Source organism: Triplophysa rosa, linkage group LG20, assembly GCF_024868665.1.
Source record: "Triplophysa rosa linkage group LG20, Trosa_1v2, whole genome shotgun sequence".
Taxonomy (NCBI): Eukaryota; Metazoa; Chordata; class Actinopteri; order Cypriniformes; family Nemacheilidae; genus Triplophysa; species Triplophysa rosa.
The window spans coordinates 8,087,641-8,108,278 of record NC_079909.1 but is presented as its reverse complement, the minus strand read 5'-3'; the positions used below and the strand labels follow the sequence as shown (position 1 = coordinate 8,108,278).

The window sequence follows — 20,638 nt, the reverse complement described above, 5'->3', positions numbered from 1 at the left end:
GTCATCAAAAGTTAATCACAATTTCCTTGATATATATCAAAACGAAAACACGACAGCATTTGATAATATGATTTTATTTGTACTTTTTGGACAAAGATGTAAAAATGCTACAAAGACAGCTATCCCTTTTTTGTTTATCTCGCTTCCTAAAAGTTAAATATCCTAAAAGCTTGTAAAGTTAGTTTTAGTAACTTAGTTTAGTTACGCGTTAGTCCCTTTTATTCAGCACAGCATTTATTCATGTAAATATCAAACATTCTCCATACACTGTAAGAAATAAAATCAGTATTTTCTTGTCTATACATGAAGACAAACTGGAAATAAAACCTCAAGTGAAAACCGTGTATAAAAATGGTCACGCACATGTAAGAACGCTTCTTTAGATGACAGTCTCAATAGGGGAATAGCTACTGTATAGAGTGTTAAGAGCTGTAGAAAATCAACATGCCAGACATGTACACTCAATAAAGATATTGATGATAACCCTCATCTGACTAAAACCACTGAACAAAACTATAAAGCTCAGTTATTGTGAGATCACAAGTCTAAATCACTGACAGCATCCAAAATCTTAAAACTATAAAAAGCGACATAATTATCATTATAAAATATTTTGATAAAATCTCTTTGGCATAGTTTACCAGTCCTGTTACCAACAACGTATTAATGCACCCATAAGAAACGCTAAAATAGAGCTGTCCTTCTTGTGAAGGCAGTGTGAGGTTGTGTTCACCTCTGCCTCTTCCAGCATAGTAAGAATTGCATATATTACAACAACAGTGTCAATATGTGTTTGTTTACAGATTAATGGACCACAGGCACCCAGCAATGAAAAAACTGCCTCTTCTGTAGTTTGACTTTCTGCCTCTTCTGTAGTTTTCCTCATTCAGTGGAGCTGAAGGCTGTGAAAAAGAAATCAGTTCAGTTATTACCTGTAGTCCATCTGATCAAATTCAAGTATGACAATTTTGTACGTAACCGGTAGTCTTTGATAACTGACACATTGCTGTTTTGGTGTAATAACCTTAGTAGCGTTCATTGTAGACTCTGGGCATAGAATCATAAGGCATGCCGTGTGCATAATCGTCTTGCATATCATGATCTAGAGGAATGCCTTCCATCTGCATGGCATCACCATATGGAGGATATGCGTAGCCATCAAGCTCTGAAAGGGCCAAGAAACAGGAAGGTGTCGTAATGTTGTACAATCTTACCACATGATGCAATTGAATTTGTTGTTAAAAACACAAGTAACAGACAGAGATATGAATAGTTGGCAAATCTGTGAGAAGATATACTAACCATCGACTGGAAGGCCAGGATCCATCATGGCACTGTTGTGGGCCTACAAAGGCAACAGGAAATTGATGAAAAATTGAGTGTCAAAATATTTCCACATTGCAATAAAAATAAGCCAAAAATGGATAATGTGAGAGCCTCTAATACATCCTTTCAATACAATAACAAGAGGACTGTCAAGGTTCGAATTGACATGAAATAAAAAGTAAATTGTTTTATACAGTGAGGAAAATATTTATTTGATCCCCTTCTGATTTTGTAAGTTTGCCTGCTTACAAAGAAATGAAGGGTCTATAATTTTTATGGTAGGTTTATTTTAACCGAGAAGACAGAATATTAAAAAAATCTGGGGAAACAAATGTTATATAAAGGTTATAAACTGATTTGCATTTCAGTCAGTGAAATAAGTATTTGATCCCCTACCAACCAGCAAGAATTCTGGCTCCACAGATTGGTTATGTGCCTATATGGACCACAGATTAGTCCTGTCACTTTAAGAAAGTTCTCCTAAGTCAGCTTGTTATGTATATAAAAGATGCCTGCCAACAGAATCTGTATCTTCCATTCAACCTCCCCACCACCATGGTCCAGACCAAATAGGTTTCAAAGGATGTCAGGGACAAGATTGGAGACCTGCACAAACCTTGACTAGGCTACAGACAGAAGCTTGGTGAGAAGGAGACAACTGTTGGTGCGATTATTTGGAAATAGAAGAAATACTAAATAACCATCAAATGCTCTTGGTCTGGAGCTCCCTGCAAGATTTCCCCAATGGGGTAAAGATGATCATGAGAAAGGTTAAAGATCAGCCCAGAACTACACGGAAGAAGCTTGTTAATGATTTCAAGACAGTTGGGACCACAGTTAGCAAGCAAACCATTGGTAACACGCTATGCCACAATAGATTGAAATCCTGAAGCACCCGCAAGGTCCTTCTGCACAAGAAGGCCCACCTGGCTCGTCTGAAGTTTGACAATGAACATCAAAATGATTCAGAAAAGGTTTGGAGAAAGTGCTGGCACTGCTGTGAGACCAAAATTGACTCCTGTGTTTGGAGGGAGAGAAATGCTGACTATGACCCCAAGAACACCATCCCTACGGGTACAGGATGACTTCACCGCATTGAGGGGCTGAGGGACGGGCCCATGTACCGTAAAATCTTGGACGAGAACCTTCTCCCCTTAACTAGATCACTGAAGATGGGTCGTGCATGTGCCTTTAACATGACAAAGACCCAAAACATATTGCCAATGCCAAGACAGCCAAAGAGTGGCTTACGGAGAAGCACATTAAATGTCCTAGCCAGTCTCTAGACCCTAGTCCTATAGAACCTCTGTGAAGGAGGCGAAAACTCCAATTAGCTGAGCGACAGCCAAGAACCCTTAAAGATTGACAGAGGAGTGGACTTAATGTATCCTGACACATGTGCAAACCTGGTGACCAACTATCAGAAATGTTTTACCTCTGTGCTTGCCAACAAGGGTTTCTCCACCAAGTACAAAGTTATGTTTTCTCAGGGATCAAATACTTATTTCACTGACTGAAATGCAAATCAATTTATAACCTTAACATTTCCCCCCTGATTTTTTTAAATATTCTGTCTCTATCAGTTAAAATAAACCCACCATAAAAATTATAGACCCTTCATTTCTTTGTAAGCAGGCAAACTTACAAAATCAGCAGGGGATCAAATACTTGTTTCCCTCACTGTAGGGGGATATTACTGGGAACTAGAAAATAAAATCTAACATTCTTTAACAATATGTAAAAAGTTAACAATATTTCAACCAATTGTTGGCAGTCTATCTACAAAATCACCTCAGCTAACTATACAAAGACTTTTCATAATCCAACCAATTTCCAATAGATTCAATTACTCAACTGTTAAAAGATTGAATTATTAATGTTGTTTCAACCAATAACACTTTGAAGTGTCAAACTCACCATCTCCCAAGCAGCAGGGTCGTGTTTGAAGAGCGAGTGTGTGAGCTCCACTGATACTCGTTTCTTATAGTCCTGGTTTTTGTCCTCAGAAATTCGGAAGAGTACAGCAGCGGCATAGGTGGCTGATTGAAAAAACATTTTTAATAACATCATATTTACTCAAACCTAATCTTGCTCAATCTTTCTCTCACTCACCAATGCCTTCATTGCTGGAGTGCAGAAGCTCCATGAGAGGAGCACAGGCTCCCTCTCCGTCAATGATCTCAGCCGACTGTTTATCAAGAGCCAGTTCACACAGAATACCAGATGCCACACGCTTGACGTTGTCAACTGGCGAATACAACAGCTGCAAACGGAGAAAACAAAAGTCTATAACACCATAGTGTCAGCAGGACAAACCCACTCTTGTACCAAAGTAGGTGCCAAATCTGCAATTTAAGAAGGTTCTTGTGGCAAGCCAGTTGTCAGTCACTGTTTGGCTCTCAACTTTAGGATCTGTTGAAATCTTTTACCTGAACAAACAGTGGAATGGTGTCCATGCCTGCAATAATGTGTCGGTTTTGTGGATCTCTGGCCAGGATATGCAGAGCACCAGTGCAGCCCTCCACAATCTCCTCCATTCTCACTCCATCCTAAAACGATAAAATAATTGTTAGTTAATTTGGAAATTGAATCACAGCCTCGACGAATTATATGAACAATACGTGCCTGGTATGTTTGTTGAGCAGAGGAACCGAGTTTCTGTGCATCCTGGTGAGATTTCGTAAGCAAAGTGACCAGTTTGGAAATGGCATCAGCGTCTCTCAAAGGAGCTTGGTTTTCGGGACACAGGGCCAGGTTACGGATAAGACCGACCACAGCCTGGAGAAGAGAAGATTTGGGATCAGACATTGTAAGACCACATCATTAACAGTGACCACGGGGTTGCCAAGTCCACAGTTTTCCTGCAAAACTGGTCTACTTTTTAACTGTTGCAATGGGTTATTTTGCATTTTGTGGGTTAACGGTGGTTTACTTTTGTTTATCAGCCATTATTCATCAAGTAAAATGAAGTTCCTTATGAAAAAAGAATGTGTTTATACAGAACGGAATAGAAAGAAAAGAAAACAGGAGTGGCTTTCTTGTAGCTCAGTGGTTAGAGCATGGCATTAGCAACGCCAATGTCATGGGTTTGATCCCAGGGATTGCACATACTTAGAAACACATGTATAGTGTATAGTATAATGCAATGTAAGTCGCTTTGGATAAAAGCGTCTGCCAAATGCATAAATGTAAACGAGTGACATATTTTGAGTTTCGTGTATTTCACTCTGGGGTCATTGGACTAATTTTGGGCTAGTTTTGGCCATTGGACTTTTTTGTTATGCAGATCTGGCAACCCAGACTGACCCTGTGATAAAGGGGCCCACACTGGCCATAGGGGAAAGGGGCCCAACCATAAATTTTTTCCAGGCCCCGTGAATTTGTTCTTATCAGTATAAACGACCACTGTTGTGGAAACTAGCAAAACTAAATATTAAACAATTTTGTGCATTTCTAAAACTAAGAGGGTTCTTCGCTCACCTTCACAACTGGCCAGTAGTAAGGCTGATTCAGCAATTTGACGATTGCGGGGATGCCGTAATACATTCGTACGGCGTTCTGTGCGGCATCAGCATCCGGGTGCCGGCTGGTGAGGTGTCGCAGGGCACACACGGCTGGCTCGATTATATCTTGTTTGGAACCAGCTCTGAGGATGGTGTGAATCAAAGACTCCACCCCATTACTCTGGGTCACCTGCGTTTTGTTGCGCGTGTTGTTACAGGTGAGATTGGACAGGATGCCCGTGGAGCAGGTTAGCATGTTGACATCGTCTGAGGACAGCAGACCGACCAGTACCTGCAGCAGATTTTCCATTCCGTCCTGCAGGGGGCGAGAGAGAACACGTGTTGGTGCCGGCTAACAGAGCTCAGTTGAAGTTTCATGGCTTTTGTATAGAGCTGTTTAAAACAGTCTATTTAAAGTGACAAGTGTAAATTGGGTTCCTCAGTCAATGACGAGCACTGTTTCAAGAGTCAGATGTAAAAATAGACCTGTTTGGTTGCAGAGTCTGACAAGTTCCTCAAGGTCCACAGGCAATTCTGCATTAGACGTTGAGAAGAGCCATTCAGATGCTTTCCAAGCGCTTGCATACCACCTGAGAATGATAACGTGAGATACATACTGTGTTATATATCTGGATTGTATACTTTAAGTTAATGTGATGACATGTCTTTCATTGCAAAACTCGAAGCTGTTCAAAGTCTTTATAAAAATCAAGTCACGTAAACATTATGCAGTATGGTTCAGTACCCAACTTCACTGAAAGTCTATTGGAATGCTCAACTGAGTAACACTATAATAAAAAATAACGGTGATGTTTGCCTTTAAAAGCACCATTAATTAACACAAACTCAAATGTTCACTTTGACTTACCAGCATCCACAATAGCAGGCTTGTTACTAGGACAGACAGACAGCACTTTGAGCACACGGCTGGTGGTCCACAGCAGTTTCTCATAGTTGTTGATCCTCATGATGTTAACAAGACCCTCAGGGCCACCATTAGCCAGAATAATCAGCTGAGAAACAGTTAGACTGATGTCACCATGGGCATTAAACAGATCTATATGATCCATATCTTTTCTCATATCTTTGAAATAACCTACACATGTGTGTATTACACTGATTTGTGCAACAATTTATTCTGATTGAGGTGTTCTACAGTCAAACATGTTTAGCATAATGACCGCTAATCTTCATAATTGAAAGCTCCAGGCTGTCATGGTTTATCTTGTATATTACTACATGATCAAAAGGTAAACATAAAACACCTTGCTCTCCTGGTTTCCATAGGACAGTAGCTGAAGGCAGTCTGTGGTGATGGCCAGGAATTTAGGATTGCTCTTCTTTAGCAGGGGGACCATCCGCTGCAGCCCATCAGCCAGACGTACCGCCATCTTGGCTCCCTCCTGGTGTAAGATCAGGTTGTGCAGGGTGGTGATGGCGTAGAAAACAACAGAATCCATTGGAGAGCTGAATAAAAGAAGAGAGATTGCATGGACAAATATTGAGTGAAATGATTTCATGAATGAACATGCTTTTATTTTGTGAAGTTTTGATGTTTTTATGTACTTAAGTACTATATAATCGCATCGAATTTTGTTTCTCACCTCAGCATGCGCACCAAAGCGGGAATGCCTCCTGATTTAAAGATGGCGAGCAGCCCCTCGCGCTGGTGCGAGAGGTTGTGAAGGATGCTGGCCGTGGCACGGGTGGTCTCCATGTCCGATGTGTTCTGCATGGCCCTCACGACTGCCGCCACCATCTGCGGGGACTGCATCAGAGCTCGCCGCGACGCATCCTTACGGGTCAGCTGGTTCACAATCATTGCTGCCTTATTCACCACCGCCTGAAGTCAAAAAAGTCAGAGGTCAGAAGAAGAAACTAATGTGCTTAAGTCTTAAATTAAGATTTCACATTTTCTTTAAACAAAATTATAGGATTACATTCCAGCGATGAACTAAATCCATATAAAATTCTGTATCTCTGTGCATCATACACTCAAACCCTCTGTTCTGATTGGTGTGAAAACATGACATCATCGCATGTTTAAACCAAGTATTTAAGCACCTGGTCATCATCATTAAGGAGTTTGGTGAGTTCTGGAATGGCGCGTGTGGCGAGCTCAGCGTCGTCCTGGTAGTTGATGAGATGAACGATGGCGGCTTTGAGCTGCTGAGAGGGTTCGGCCAGCTTCTGTACGTTGGTCTGTTGGGATGGATCGATCTGTGTGGAGAGGATGGCTGTTCCCTCCGTCACCATCTCTGGAAACATGGCCGCCCTCACGCGTTGAGCACGTGTCATAGTGTACTGAGACTCGACATCTATTGTAGACAGTGAAAGAGAGAGAAACACTATTAATATAGTACTACTAATACAGTTTATAACGAATACAGACTTTATACTCATACATAACTTAAATGCAACATATTACACCTGTTGAATATTATTAATATTACTTTTATAGACGTTTCAATTATTGAAAGTTTCAGAAAATAGAAGAATAATGAATTCAGAAGCAATTCAACAGCAAACTTGTTTACGATCGTACTCTGAAGTGTTTCGATGCAAAAGGGTTTTCTTGCACAAAACAAGCAAAAAAAATCTGATCATGTATCAAAAATTAGACCTATTGTGTTATATGTTGGGCTAAAGGCTAATATGAGAATGACAACGAGGAACTGTAATCTAACACAGCACATGGAGTGTGATGTTTAATCTATATTAAAGTATATGAATATATATATATATATTAATGAGCTGTGTGCAGATGATGGGATTGTATTTCACCTGCAGGGCTTTCTGTGTATGAGGATGTATAGGTTAATTTCTTGCTATACTCTGTTCCTCCATCATCTGAGCGAACCGTATTGGCTCCTGACTGGATGCCTGAATCTGTCCCGTGGAACGTGTGCCACTCCTTGACCTTCATCACACCTGTGGGCTCTGTCACTGATACACAATCGCATATATGTGTTCCTTAACAACATCATATGTAGAGTCAGCATAACACTTCGTATTTATCATTTTAAAAAAAGAGGAAACAAGCACTGAAAACCATTTGAGAGACCAATTAATTGGACAAAAACCAACACAAGTCATCCATTTTTCCCCCATACGGGAGAAAGACTGTAAGTGTTAAAGGGATACTTCACCCAAACATGAAAATTCTGTCATCATTTACTCCTCGAGTTGTTCCAAATCTGTATAAATGTCTTCGTTCTGATGAACACAGAGAAAGGTATTTGGAAGAATGCTTTTAACCAGACAGATCTTGCCCCCCATTGACTCCCAAAGTAGGAAAAATGTGTTCTGTTGAACACTAAAGAATGTTTTTAAGAATGTAGCAAACAGTTCTGGGGCACTTTTGACTACCATTGTATTTTTTCCTACTATGGGAGTCAACGGGGGGGCAAAATCTGCCTGGTTGTAAGCATTCTTCCAAATATCTTTCTGTGTTCATCAGAACAAAGACATTTATACAGATCTGGAACAACTCGAAGGTGAATAAATGATGACATAAGTTTAATTTTTGGGTGAAATATCCATTTAAAACTAACAGACAAACAAAACGTCAATTCCAAAATGTCGTCCATAAATTATTAAACAGATTGTATATGTTATTTCTTGTTTTTTTATTTTAATTCAAACTGTTTAAATGACATTGACTTACTGTGCATTTCCATTTTGGCCTCCTGGACTCAAACCAAACAGTCCAAAAATAAAACCTGTACAAAAAAAGAGAGAGAAAACATGGATTAAATTAATATTCCAATTTCAACTAAATCAGAACGTCAGATTTTAATCTCAAATTCAAACGACATTGAGCAATCAAAACGGGTGCAAAGGATCATGGGTAACATGGAGGGGGGCTGTGATGGGTTAACGTCAACATTTTGACCCTTGCCTTTCCAAGCAAGGCGTGTGAGTACAACCACAACAACCTCACGAAACCCGTTCTGCGTGTTTTGACATTTACACACCTATACACGCCAAACCCTTCCCCGATCAAAAACGCTCTCTCTCATACTAACACGCACACTCGACACATTGCAGGCCAAGCTTGGACTACTGTTTCTAATATACATTTATGACACAAATCAAGACACCAACAAAACCTTGTTATCAGTAAAAGCAACGAAGAGACAAGAACACCCTGCTCAACACCACACCGCTGCCATTTTAGTTCTCCCTTTCGTCCCGATTTAAACTCCAGGTTAAGCTTTTTTTAGAGACGTTATTAATTATTTCTCTCATACAGGTTATCTTCATTCTCTGAGTGCCTTGCTGACATCTTGAACTCCTGAAGAAAAGTTTTCTAAAGAAGACCATACCATCATTGGATGCCGATGCAATAAGATTCAACCTGAGATCTATAGTTAACAGGGATTGGCTGTTTTAAAATGTGTGGGCAGGTTTAAGATAAGAATACTTACTACTAGCCTTAGGGAATGCAAAACACAACAGCCAATGAGAATTAACTAAATATTTGTCCAAAGAAAGCAAAAACTGTATAAACCTGCAGTATGAAACTAAGCTTCTGGATGCACGGCAAAGCGGTTCGATGGATTTCATCCAACCAACACTGCAGTTTTCAAAATGCACTGCAGAAAACAAGAGTGGAATGTAATCAGAGGGTTTCAAACTAGCAGGAAACCAGTAGGAATCTGACACCCAGCCACAGTCCGTGTGCACGAAAACCAAAAAAGTAAGAGAATGAAAGGAAAGATATGACCTTTATTGACTTCACAATGATTACATAACTAGAGGCATTCCTGTTGAACAAACACAGCATGTTGCTTTCAATATCAAGATCTTGTGTTCGATTCCCATGAAAGGCATGAACTGATATACACCTTGTATGCTGGATAAAAGTGTATACCAAATATAAATGTAAAAACAATCACTGCCCCTACGTTGTGAAGATGTGCGTGGTCTTTACAGAAATACTGAACGCAGAACATCAGGGGCGCAGGCTGAACACATATTTTGGATGCCTTGCAAGTTGACACTCGAAAAGAGTGTGAACACACACGCATGTGGTCTGTGCAGTTGGGGTTGCGTGACCAATAAGAACAGAGTATCGTGGAGAATGTCATTTTCAAAGAATACAGCCAATGCTAAGCAGATGTTTGCAACAAATTGGGTGTTTATCTACCAAAATATGTCCAAGCATTGACATTAGCGATTGGTTATGTGTCACCAGAATTGTAGTTCTGCTTAATGAGAACCAACGTCACTAAATATAATGTTAACAATGCTGATTTGCATATCGTGGTCGTCCTTCTGAAACTTTGGACCTTTATATTTTGTGATTTTTTATGTTTGTCACTGGGTTTAGCAAAAATCTAACCATTAAAAAGTATTTCAAAAATACAGTGCTTTTCCATTTCCTAAAAAACACCAAATCTGGACATATGAGGACAGCGACGATATCAGGGTTTTTTTGAGTGAAAAATCCCCTTTCTGTGGAAAATGTCACGATAACACGCCTAGCTGGGTGTAGCCCAATCACAAGCATGTGGAAACATGCAAGACGCTGTGACTCCTGTCAGCCCTGCAGGTGAACGAGAGAAAGCGTCTGTATGATCATTAAGGCGTGGTTTTCTCAAGCTTGCATTCTAGTGAGCACATTTACACACCCATTCTGAAATACAAGGTTTACACACGGTCCTACAATTTACACAACGTAGCAAATTGTGTCAGTATGGCGAGTACTTCAAGATATCACTCAAGATCAGATTTACATCTTTCTGATTTTGATCCCAGAACAAGCCGTTGCAGTTAGTAAGTCTAAAGTGCAACATTTCTACATGTAATTTTATATGAAGCGTGTTATTAAGGGTGTGGCAAATTACAGTGACACACCCAAAATAAACTAAATTCCGTCTTTTCCTACTTTCCCACTGCATTATACACAAGTGGCAGGTGGCAGATTTACTAACAGCACTATTACAAGCAACAGTTCACCCAAAAATTCTGTCATCATTGACTCACCCTCAAGTTGTTCCAAATCTGTATGCATTTCTTTGTTCTGATGCACACAGAAACACATATTTGGAAGAATGCGTGTAACCAAACAGTTCTTGAGAAAAAGAAGATATTTTGAAGAATGTAGGAAAGCAAACCGTTCTGGGGTACTCTTGACTACCGTTGTCATTTTACCTACTATAGTGGTCAATGGTGGCAAAGAACTGTTAAAAGCATTCTTACAAATATCTTTCTCGTGTTCATCAGAACAATGGAATTTATACAGATTTGGAACAACTTGAGGGTGAGCAAATGATGATACATTTTTTTGGTGAACTGTCCCTTTAACCCTGCAATCTGTAACATTTTGAAGTAAAAATAAGTTATTCAGACTTAAGTCAGTGTTCAAAACTATCTTATCTTACCTTACCCTGTTGTGCAACATATTATAAAAACATTTAAAAGGTATTATAACATAAAATATACTGTATAAATGATAAGTTGAGCAGTCAGGTACAATTTCACAGTTAATGTCATCTAAACTCTCACAATAGAAAACAACTCAAGTAACTTGCGGTTATGTTTCAAACAGAGATGGCAGTAGAGAGGCAAAAGTTAGAGGTTGCATCTTTAAAATAAAATTAAGTTTTCATTAAAATAAATAAATAAATAATGCACATTTATCTCAGAATGTTTTGCTTTAATGTTCATGTTACAAAATAGTAAAGACTGCAGCAAATGTCAGCGATTTTATTTTTTTATCATAATAACAAATGTAGCTTCTTCATATTTGTATATATTCCTAAATAATACTTAGATTTTTGTTATTTCATATTTTTATATTTTATTTTGATGCATATTTTTATATCTACTTATATTTACATTTTTATAAATCAAAAAACAGTTTCACTGTGATGAGTTCTGATATGAGTGTGTGTACTGCTGCCTCTACTTTGAACTTAACAAATAACTGTGATGAAAATCTGTTAATGAGTAACAGTTTATTACTGTACGTTCACTTTCACAGTGAGAAAACTGAGCAACTAAAATGTCCCACGCCCTTCAGAATCATCTCCCACCCCCAGCTGACTGACTCCACCCACTCATCCCTGCCCAATAGATCCAGGGTCTTTATCAGCTTGGGCGACTCTGAAACGAGGCTGATATTTGTGTGACTAACGCTGTGAGAGTCACAATGGGCTGTGGACCGATGACCAATACCATGGCAGATTCCCAAAACTGTAATCCTGGTGAGACATTCTACACCAGACCATGGTGTGCTACCTTTCTCACCCGATCTCTCTCATACAAACCCTGTCTGTCCTTCTATCACAGATATATACACAAAATAAAATGTCCCCACAGACATATAAACGTATATATATTTTTGTTTGTAAATTACAAACATTGATATGAGACGAAAAAGCATAATGTATATAAAAAAGCATATGGTCTAAATTTAGCAATTAAACACTGTCTTCAAATGTAAACTTTCATGGTCAGCCGTGGTTCGTCCGCTTTAGTATATAAAATCTGTTTGTTTCTCTCGGCCACAATCACTTCCAGCGTCCGCTCTCCCGTGACCCGACAGTTAAATAATGACAGAAACGTGCTGATGGTGCTCATTTGCAGAACAATGGTGAGCACTGACAGTGCAGTCACTATAAGCTCACTGCCCTGCCCTCAGGACAGACAGGGAGTGCCACTGACGTGACTCGGGTGTAACCTACTGTGACTGCGTCTATGTGTACTGGCTGTGTGAATTACTCAGAAACAACCTGTCGAAAAAGCCCTCCTGGTTTCTGCAGACTTTCAGTACTGATAACAATCAAAAGTGTCATTTCCTTTTTAAGTGAAAGAGAAGTTTCAACATATTTTACCTTTTAAACATCCTCTTTGATTGTAACAAGTTCCTCCAACAGTGACCTCAAAAAACTCTTAGAATGCTTATAACCAGACAGATTATCCCCCCCATTGACTATCATAGTAGGAAAAAATACAGTGGTAGTCAAAAGTGCCCCAGAACTGTTTCTGTCCGACATTCTTTAAAATCTCTTATTTTGTGTTCAACTGAACAAAAAAAATAATAAAGTAATTTTGGGAGTCAATGGGGGGCAAGATCTGTCTGGTTAAAAGCATTCTTCCAAATATCTTTCTCTGTGTTCATCAGAACAAAGAAATGTATACAGATTTGGAACAACTCGAAGGTGAGTAAATGATGACAGAATTTTCATTTTAGGGTGAAGTATCCCTTTAAAACAAACAATGTGTCCAAATACTGTTTCAAATTTATGAACACCCTTACGAAAATTAACCATGGTTTTACTACAGTGACCAAACTAAACTTAAACTGTGGTATTTGAAGTAGTGAAATTCAAGTTATACAAAATTACAATAAAAACTACAATAAAACCATGATCATTTTTCTAAGAGCAAATCTCAAACCTAATAAAACTAGTGGAATATTTTATTACTTGAACTTTTTTTTTTTTAACTAAAAATAATTGTACTTTGAAATCTTATTTAATAATGTGATTAGATTCATACATTAAGAGTTGTTAAACTATTGCATTAGCGCTCCATTATGTTTTGAGGCTCACTGTATCACAGCTCATTCAGGATGTCTGTGTTTTTATAGTCGCCGTAATTGCGCCATTAACACATTTACATCTGAATTACTACCAATAAGCAGCCATATTTTATTTCAGAGTCAGTCTCCAGAGATTAAACAGCTGCTGTATCTCATAGCTTTCATTCAGTAGTATGAAATCCAAAGCCACCCACACACACTGTTAATGACATTGTGACCTGGCAGTTACCAGCTGAGGCCGTAGTGCTGAGAGCCCGCTGTGTCCGAGTTTTCCCCAGACACTCGGCTTGCTTCCGCTGTAGACAGCAAGTGGGCGAGCAGGTGGTCAGCAGCACCGGCTCGGACCCACGGGTTTCTTTAACCCCAAATGCACATGCGGGCCTCTGAACATGCAGATCTATCAAGCAGCATATCCAATTACAAAGTTATCATAGCATGTTACCAGAACACTAGATGTGTTCAGAGGAGTGTACTACATAGCTGCCTACATCTGCAGGTATCCAGAATATTTACTGCAACTACAAATCAAAACAACAAGGCAATGGATCTATTCACAAAGGGGCAAAGAACAAAGATTTGTGCCCAAACTCACCACTCAATAAGATATAAACTTGTGAGTCACATGGTCAGATTCGCTACTACATACTGCATTGCAATTGGTGCATTATTAGCCATTTCTCCACTAAGTTTAAAAAGTTTTCTCTTTCTAGGCAATTACAACGTTATGGATGTGACATTTTCAGTCGAAACTTCGAATACAAATGCTCAGAATATGTATTTATTACCAATATATTGAAACATCTGTTCATATTTTACTAAACCCCTGATGAGAGAGTCCTGACATCAGAAAAATATCAGTCTATGCACAAGTTTTCTATTTTAATAAAGACAAATAAACATGGGTTATGGATGTGACAAAAAGAATGCACTTCTTTGAGGGACCACATACTTTGTAAGATTTCTGTGAATTAAAAGATGCAAACCTTTACAAAATGGAGAAGGTATGGGTCTTAATAGACCACAAAATAGTTTTATTTTAATTTTCATCATCCCATTTATGAGGAATATGTCACGTTATGGATGTGACAACTCACTTACCTGACTATGGAAAAACATAAAAAATGCTTTAAAAGACTTCACATAAGTATTTAAACCACCAAATATTAAAATCTGACCTATCAGTATGATTAAACCTTTGGTAAAAACTTGAATTTCTGTCATTTTGAGGTTGAAATTTACATGGAATTGCCCTTTTCCTCTTCCTCTAATAAGAAAACCTGTAGAACCTTTCACAACATTGGGACCCATCCTTGTATTTCCCAATGCAATAACAATCTTTCTACACCTGTTATTTTTTAAATTCTTAATAATAAAATTGCGCAAGATGGGTCTGACTTTTCAGAAATGGTGCTTCAGTAAACTTGATTATTTTCTTGTAGATACTCAGCACAAAAACATGCAAATCCAGCTCATTCTAGTGTTATTGCACAACTCTATTGCATTAGAACGCCCCCAAGTTCAACCTACTCTGAATGCAGCTGATGTTAAATTTCACAGCAGTGAGATCTTCAGGCATGTGATGACAAGCTGTGTTATATCAGCCTCTAGCTAAACCATTACAAGCACGTAGAAAATACATTTTCAATTACTGCCAACAGTACATACACTAGTGCTATATAGCACTAAAAGTGGTTCTTGGCTTGTGATCATAGGGGAACCCCTTTTAGTGCCATATACAACCATATTTTGGTGCTTCAGTGGTTCTTCAGCGGTTCTTTGGGATGACTGAGGTGCTATGTAGAACAGCTGAAGAACCATACAGGGGCTTATAACAGGTTCTTCATACGGAAACGGTGCTATATAGCAGGGGTTCCCAAACTTTTCAGCCCGCGACCCCCAAAATAACAGTGCCAGTGACTCGAGACCCCGACTATACTCGGAAGTGGTTAAAGTACACAAACATTGCGCACAACTGCACACATGCACTTATTAAGTCTATCCACACAAAAGAGCACAGTCTAACATTATTTTTAATTGCTTTATAGTTATTTGCTCATTACTTAACTTGTTGTTATACATAAACTATGAACTATTACTACAAATGGTCGAATTTCATCAAACTGATTCGAGTGCTGATGGATGTACCCTTTATGCAAACCTCGGCCTCTTTTCGTACCTGAAGACGATGGCCTTTCTGCCAGCGTCGCTTCTCTGCCCTCCTCCGCTGGGCTCCCTACATTGTCTCTGGTCGATATTAACCAATGTTTCATTTCGACAAATAAAAATATTGTAAACTTGAAGCCTGAAAAATAATCTGGGTGCACATGGGACTGATTAACATGGTGCTGTAAATTGACTTGCTTCACCTAACCTAATGCGATTGCTAATGTTGTTACTGTGACGTAATCACATCAGGGGTCACGATCGAGGGGAAGGAAATTTCAAAGGCTGATGGCTTTTTATTTGCATTGTTTTATCTTTAACTTAACTAATATGTTTATACTTTGTTACACTTATTGATTAAATACCCTATTTCTAATCAAAATAATTCTGAAAATCATCTTGCGACCCCGCCCTCAAAGCCTTGCGACCTCCCGTGGGTCGTGACCCCTACTTTGGGAACCAAAATATAGCATGTCGGTCACCCCAAAGAACCTCTGATGAACCACTGAAGCACCAAGATATGGTGCTATATAGCACTAAAAGTGGTTCCCCTATGATTACGAGCAAAGAACCACTTTTAGTGCTATAGCACCCCTTTTTTTAGAGTGTACAATGCTAAAAGCTGCTTCAAGAACAGCTTTATCTCCAAAAATTTCAATCTAGTTTTACAATAAACTAATCTGTTTATCGGTGTTACTACAGTTGGACACACAATCCATACTTCAATGTAAACACTTTTTAAAAGCTGACCAAAGCTAAATTACAAGCATTTGGTCATGGGTGTCACTTGCAGTAAGTGCATAGATGAACCCAGACAGGAAAAGAGAGAGCATAAGTCAATGCAGTCTGTCTGCTCAATGCACCCTTGTGTCTCCTTTCATTGTTCAATGCGACTGATTCATAGATACGCGATAGCAGGGACTAAGAACAGTGGCTGAGATCAGTCTCCAGATTCATGCAAGTATTCAAACATCCACTATCCCATAATCCCTTTTCTGTTTCAGTCCAGTTGAGATGAGAGAGGTCTTTCTATTTGAATGGAACACTTGACTAAATGTAGACGCTTTATGAATGAATATGGCTAATGGACAATCAGACACAATTCACGTTATTGTAAGACGTTTCTCGTATGAGTCATCAGCCGAGGCACTTAGCTTTAAGTGGGGCGTTCTCTGAGACAGTTTCTGACACTTTACCAACATTTGTGACAAAGTCACTCTTTTGTTTTGAAGGAAACCATGTCTGCGGCGCTCCAAAATGTCCAAATTTAGTCCGCCGTGTGAAAACAGGTACATCATCATCGCTATGCATGAGCTCGTAGGGCAGAACTGTCGTTGAATATTTCATCAGTATGAGATAACCTAAGGGAAAATGATTCTGCATAAATCTGAAGGCATTTGGAAGAACACCACACAGTTTTGACAATTCGGTTAATTTCGGACTGAAAAAAAGTCTGGGCTACTGTTTTACACAGAGCTGGAGTATAACCAGAGCGTGCAGTTTAAATAGCTCATGAAAGCTGGATAATATAGTTAAATGTGTTTGTGTTCCACTCCGTTTACCAAATTCTTACTCGTGTTCCCTCTTTGGAGCTCTGAGTCACTGGTACAGTACAGATATCTACAGAGATCTAGTGAACAAACATGTAGGTGTGGCCTTGAAAAGTTAGTAGCAGTGATATGAAGTGTTAGATAAAACCTCTCGTGGGTCAATAAGGAACAAATACTCTCTTACATACGACTATGGGAATGTTCTCTGCCATTTAAAAAGAGGCCTCTTTGGCACGATTGCTCATTATTGTGAGATGGTGTCTCTCTAGTGTGAGAGTCCCTAATCCCTGAATGGCCCCTTTCTCCACCTCTCCTTGGTTACTCTACACCTCCCGAACACTCCAGTACGGCTGAATTAAGGAGTGGAGATGTTCAGTCTTGATGATACATGCCCAAATCCTCCCACAGACGTATTTCACTCTCTTCACTTCTCTGTCACACTGGCTCTAAAATGTACAGAGGTCCTGATACCATTACAACAACACTTATGATATCACACCTGATTTCTAAATCTGAGGTTGCATCATAGGTGCGAGTGGCTTCAAATGACGCCAAGCTACTTGCTCATCATTTAACAATAAAAATGACTTTGTTGTTGCTTAAGTGAACTTATTTTCTTGTTCAAGTACACACTATGCAATCTAGATCACATTACCCATTAAGAACGGGGTGTAATGTAAAGCAATACCAGTGCAACAAGATATTTCCCTTGTTCAAACTTCTCACAGAAGATTCAATTATTGATGTTAAAGGCAGTTCGTTTTCTCATTCCGTCTTGATATGAGAGTTTGAGGTTAGTTTTATATTAGAAGTGGAATATGAGGAGACTAGCGGGATAGACGGCCTGCTGGGTTCCTTTGTGACTGCTGAGTGTTAATTCAGTGGGTCCGAGCTGCTGTTGGGACTGTTTATTGACATCCGAGGAGGGCTTTGTTAATAATTAATAAGAGCAGAGCTGACCAAATGTCGGAAGCGCGTAGTGTATAGGTCTCACTTGAGGAGGTAGGAAACAAACCGTGTCGAAAAACCTTCTAGGGAAGAAATAATTAAGATCATATCTACAGAAAAAAACATTATTATTGCAAGAAATGCATTTCACGTTTATAAAACAATCAACCGGTAAAGTCTCAAGGAGCAATTGACTTAACCCTGAATAGCTTATGAGGCTATATAAATCCATAGAATCCATCTCAAAGCAAGCTGGGCATTCACAACAGATTACATGCGGCACATTTGGAGATACAAATATGGAGTGAGTCGACAGATCTTCTGTGCAACAAAAAAAAAACACATATTCAACACATATGCTACGACTACAGCCATCTCAAGAGGTCTGTACTGTATAAAGTGCTTTAGATATGAATTATAAACAAGAAAGAGCCAGTGAGCAGAAACCATTGGAGGGAAACAGATCTAAAAAAGTTCTCAAGAAGCTAAAGTAAAAAAAGCAAACCAATCAAGCAAAGAGTGATGAACAATCTACGCATGTTAACCGAATGGTGCCCCATCTGAAAGTGTAATCATGAAGGGGATCACACTGCCCATTGCTGTCCTAATGTAGGGCAATTTCAGGGATTTGTGCTTGTATGAGGATTAACAGCTATGTGTGAGCCCAGATGCCATAAATCTCAGCCTAAAACCCAACGCCAGTCTCACAAACTCCTACATCCTGCCTGTGTTAATGTGTGCAGGACCTGACCCATACAGATATATAAATAGACCGTCATACGTCACGTTAGCCACTGATGTTTATTTAACATTTTGTAAGTGAGGAGAGCATGCTCTCTTAACAATTATCCTCTCGTTCTGTGCCAGCACGGCCTTCCAAAATCAAAACCGTTGAGCACATCAGTACAAAACTACTTAGACTTGCTGGCTAAATCCATGTCATTAAAGTCTGCTGAATTGAGTTGGTCCTAATCACTGACAGAGGATATGCTTCTTTTGCTTCCCTGCTAACCAGACAAACAGGAAAGGGTGTATTTTAAGGAGCGTTGTTCCCTTCGATGCAGATTATTAAAATGATTCCTTTGACACTCAAGGACTACTTGACTATAAACTTCATTAGCACTGAACCATGAGGAAACCTTGATTGTATCATATTGCTGATGATGAAAGTGTTAATAAAACAGATTAGCCCCGCCCAGACACACGCATAATAAGACCCTGGCCAACAATGTAAAGACGTCATTTCTGAATTTAAAAAATGTATAACTTGTTTTTATTTATTTATTTCCTAACTATAGACGATACCTAGATTCATGAAAATAGACACCTTCTGTGAATAGTCACCTTGCAAAGGTGTTACAGGTGAGGCAACAGACCAAAATGCAAGTCCAAAATTACAGTATGTCAACAGTCATACACAAAACTACGTTACACTATAAATGTCACAAAATATTTCACGCAGAGACATCCTCGTCTAAAATGTCTTTAAATTGTTTACACGTATTATTTATCTTTCTCTACTCCATAATAACGTCGACAGCTGACTGGGTAGCGCGAGGAGGCTGTTGCTTGCTCGTGTCCGAAAAAGGGAAAGATCGGTCGGTTCTTTGTTTTGTATTCCCGGCTTCCACCTTCTTTGTGCATAAACACAACTGCTCCTAAATTATATACAACTATACGTTCATCCAAAGCAACCGTGTAAGTTAGAAATAACGTAGCGAGGGTTTGTGAAGTAAACGCATTTAAAGTTGCTATCAGTTGAAACCCGACACACGGAAGTGGGAGCGAAGCTCGTACAGGTAAACCAACACCGACAACCCAGATCACCACAATAAGAGAATTTCCCACGATATGTACCGCGAAATAAAGCTTGCTTTATTAACATCAATGTTTAATTGTTCTTTAAACGGAAATTACAAACGGTTTCTCTAACAAACCGCAACAAAACCCGTTAGAAAACCAAAACGCAGATTTGAATAACTTACATGTCTAAAATAAGCTTTAACTTACCTTTAAACACTCCAAAACTGCTGCTGCCAGTGATTTAGGAGCCGTTTAGTTTCCCCCACTACACAGACTTCCAGTTAGTGCGACACTTTCTCTTGCATTCAGATGAGGGTGAACAATGTTCCCTCAACAGAGAGCAAAGTCTCTTCCAAAGCTCCGCCTCCCGATACTATACGATCCCTGCACCACACCCAAACCCACACCCCTGCACTCTCTTAGCAACGCGGTCACATAAAGACCTCAATAGCACAGAGCTATAACTTTCAACATACAAACATATAGACGTTCAAATCTAACGTCTATGATTATTGTGTTTTATCTAGTTAAATCGTGCATGCAATAGTTTCAACAAGTGTAATATGTCTGTTCCCATAAGAAGGGATCTCCTACCTGTAGGGCATATTCCCTCAGAGACCGCACCTTTGTTTCGACATACTAGTGATGAGTCATGCAATTCTCAGACACTTTGATATGATGACTGTGTAGTCACTTCATGTGACATTAAATTTCAATATGCTTTTATTTAAAAATATCACGGATTAAAAACACAAAAGGAACAATTCCCTGTTTATGTTTATAGTTATTCT

At 39.2% G+C, this 20,638-nt stretch overlaps 1 protein-coding gene across 1 annotated transcript; it reads right to left on the bottom strand.

Moving 5' to 3' along the window:
- Positions 1 to 58: 58 nt before the first annotated feature.
- jupa (junction plakoglobin a) lies at positions 59 to 20,185 on the bottom strand. The gene is made up of 16 exons (XM_057361536.1): positions 20,055 to 20,185; positions 8,497 to 8,551; positions 7,614 to 7,775; positions 6,894 to 7,147; positions 6,434 to 6,672; positions 6,095 to 6,296; positions 5,698 to 5,842; positions 5,316 to 5,419; positions 4,807 to 5,145; positions 3,952 to 4,104; positions 3,756 to 3,875; positions 3,439 to 3,589; positions 3,244 to 3,365; positions 1,303 to 1,345; positions 1,025 to 1,165; positions 59 to 902 (listed from the first exon to the last, which is right to left on the bottom strand). Exons 2-15 carry the CDS (start codon positions 8,507 to 8,509, stop codon positions 1,026 to 1,028), a joined length of 2,187 nt encoding a protein of 728 aa, XP_057217519.1. The 5' UTR covers positions 8,510 to 8,551; positions 20,055 to 20,185; the 3' UTR covers positions 59 to 902; position 1,025.
- Positions 20,186 to 20,638: the final 453 nt, after the last annotated feature.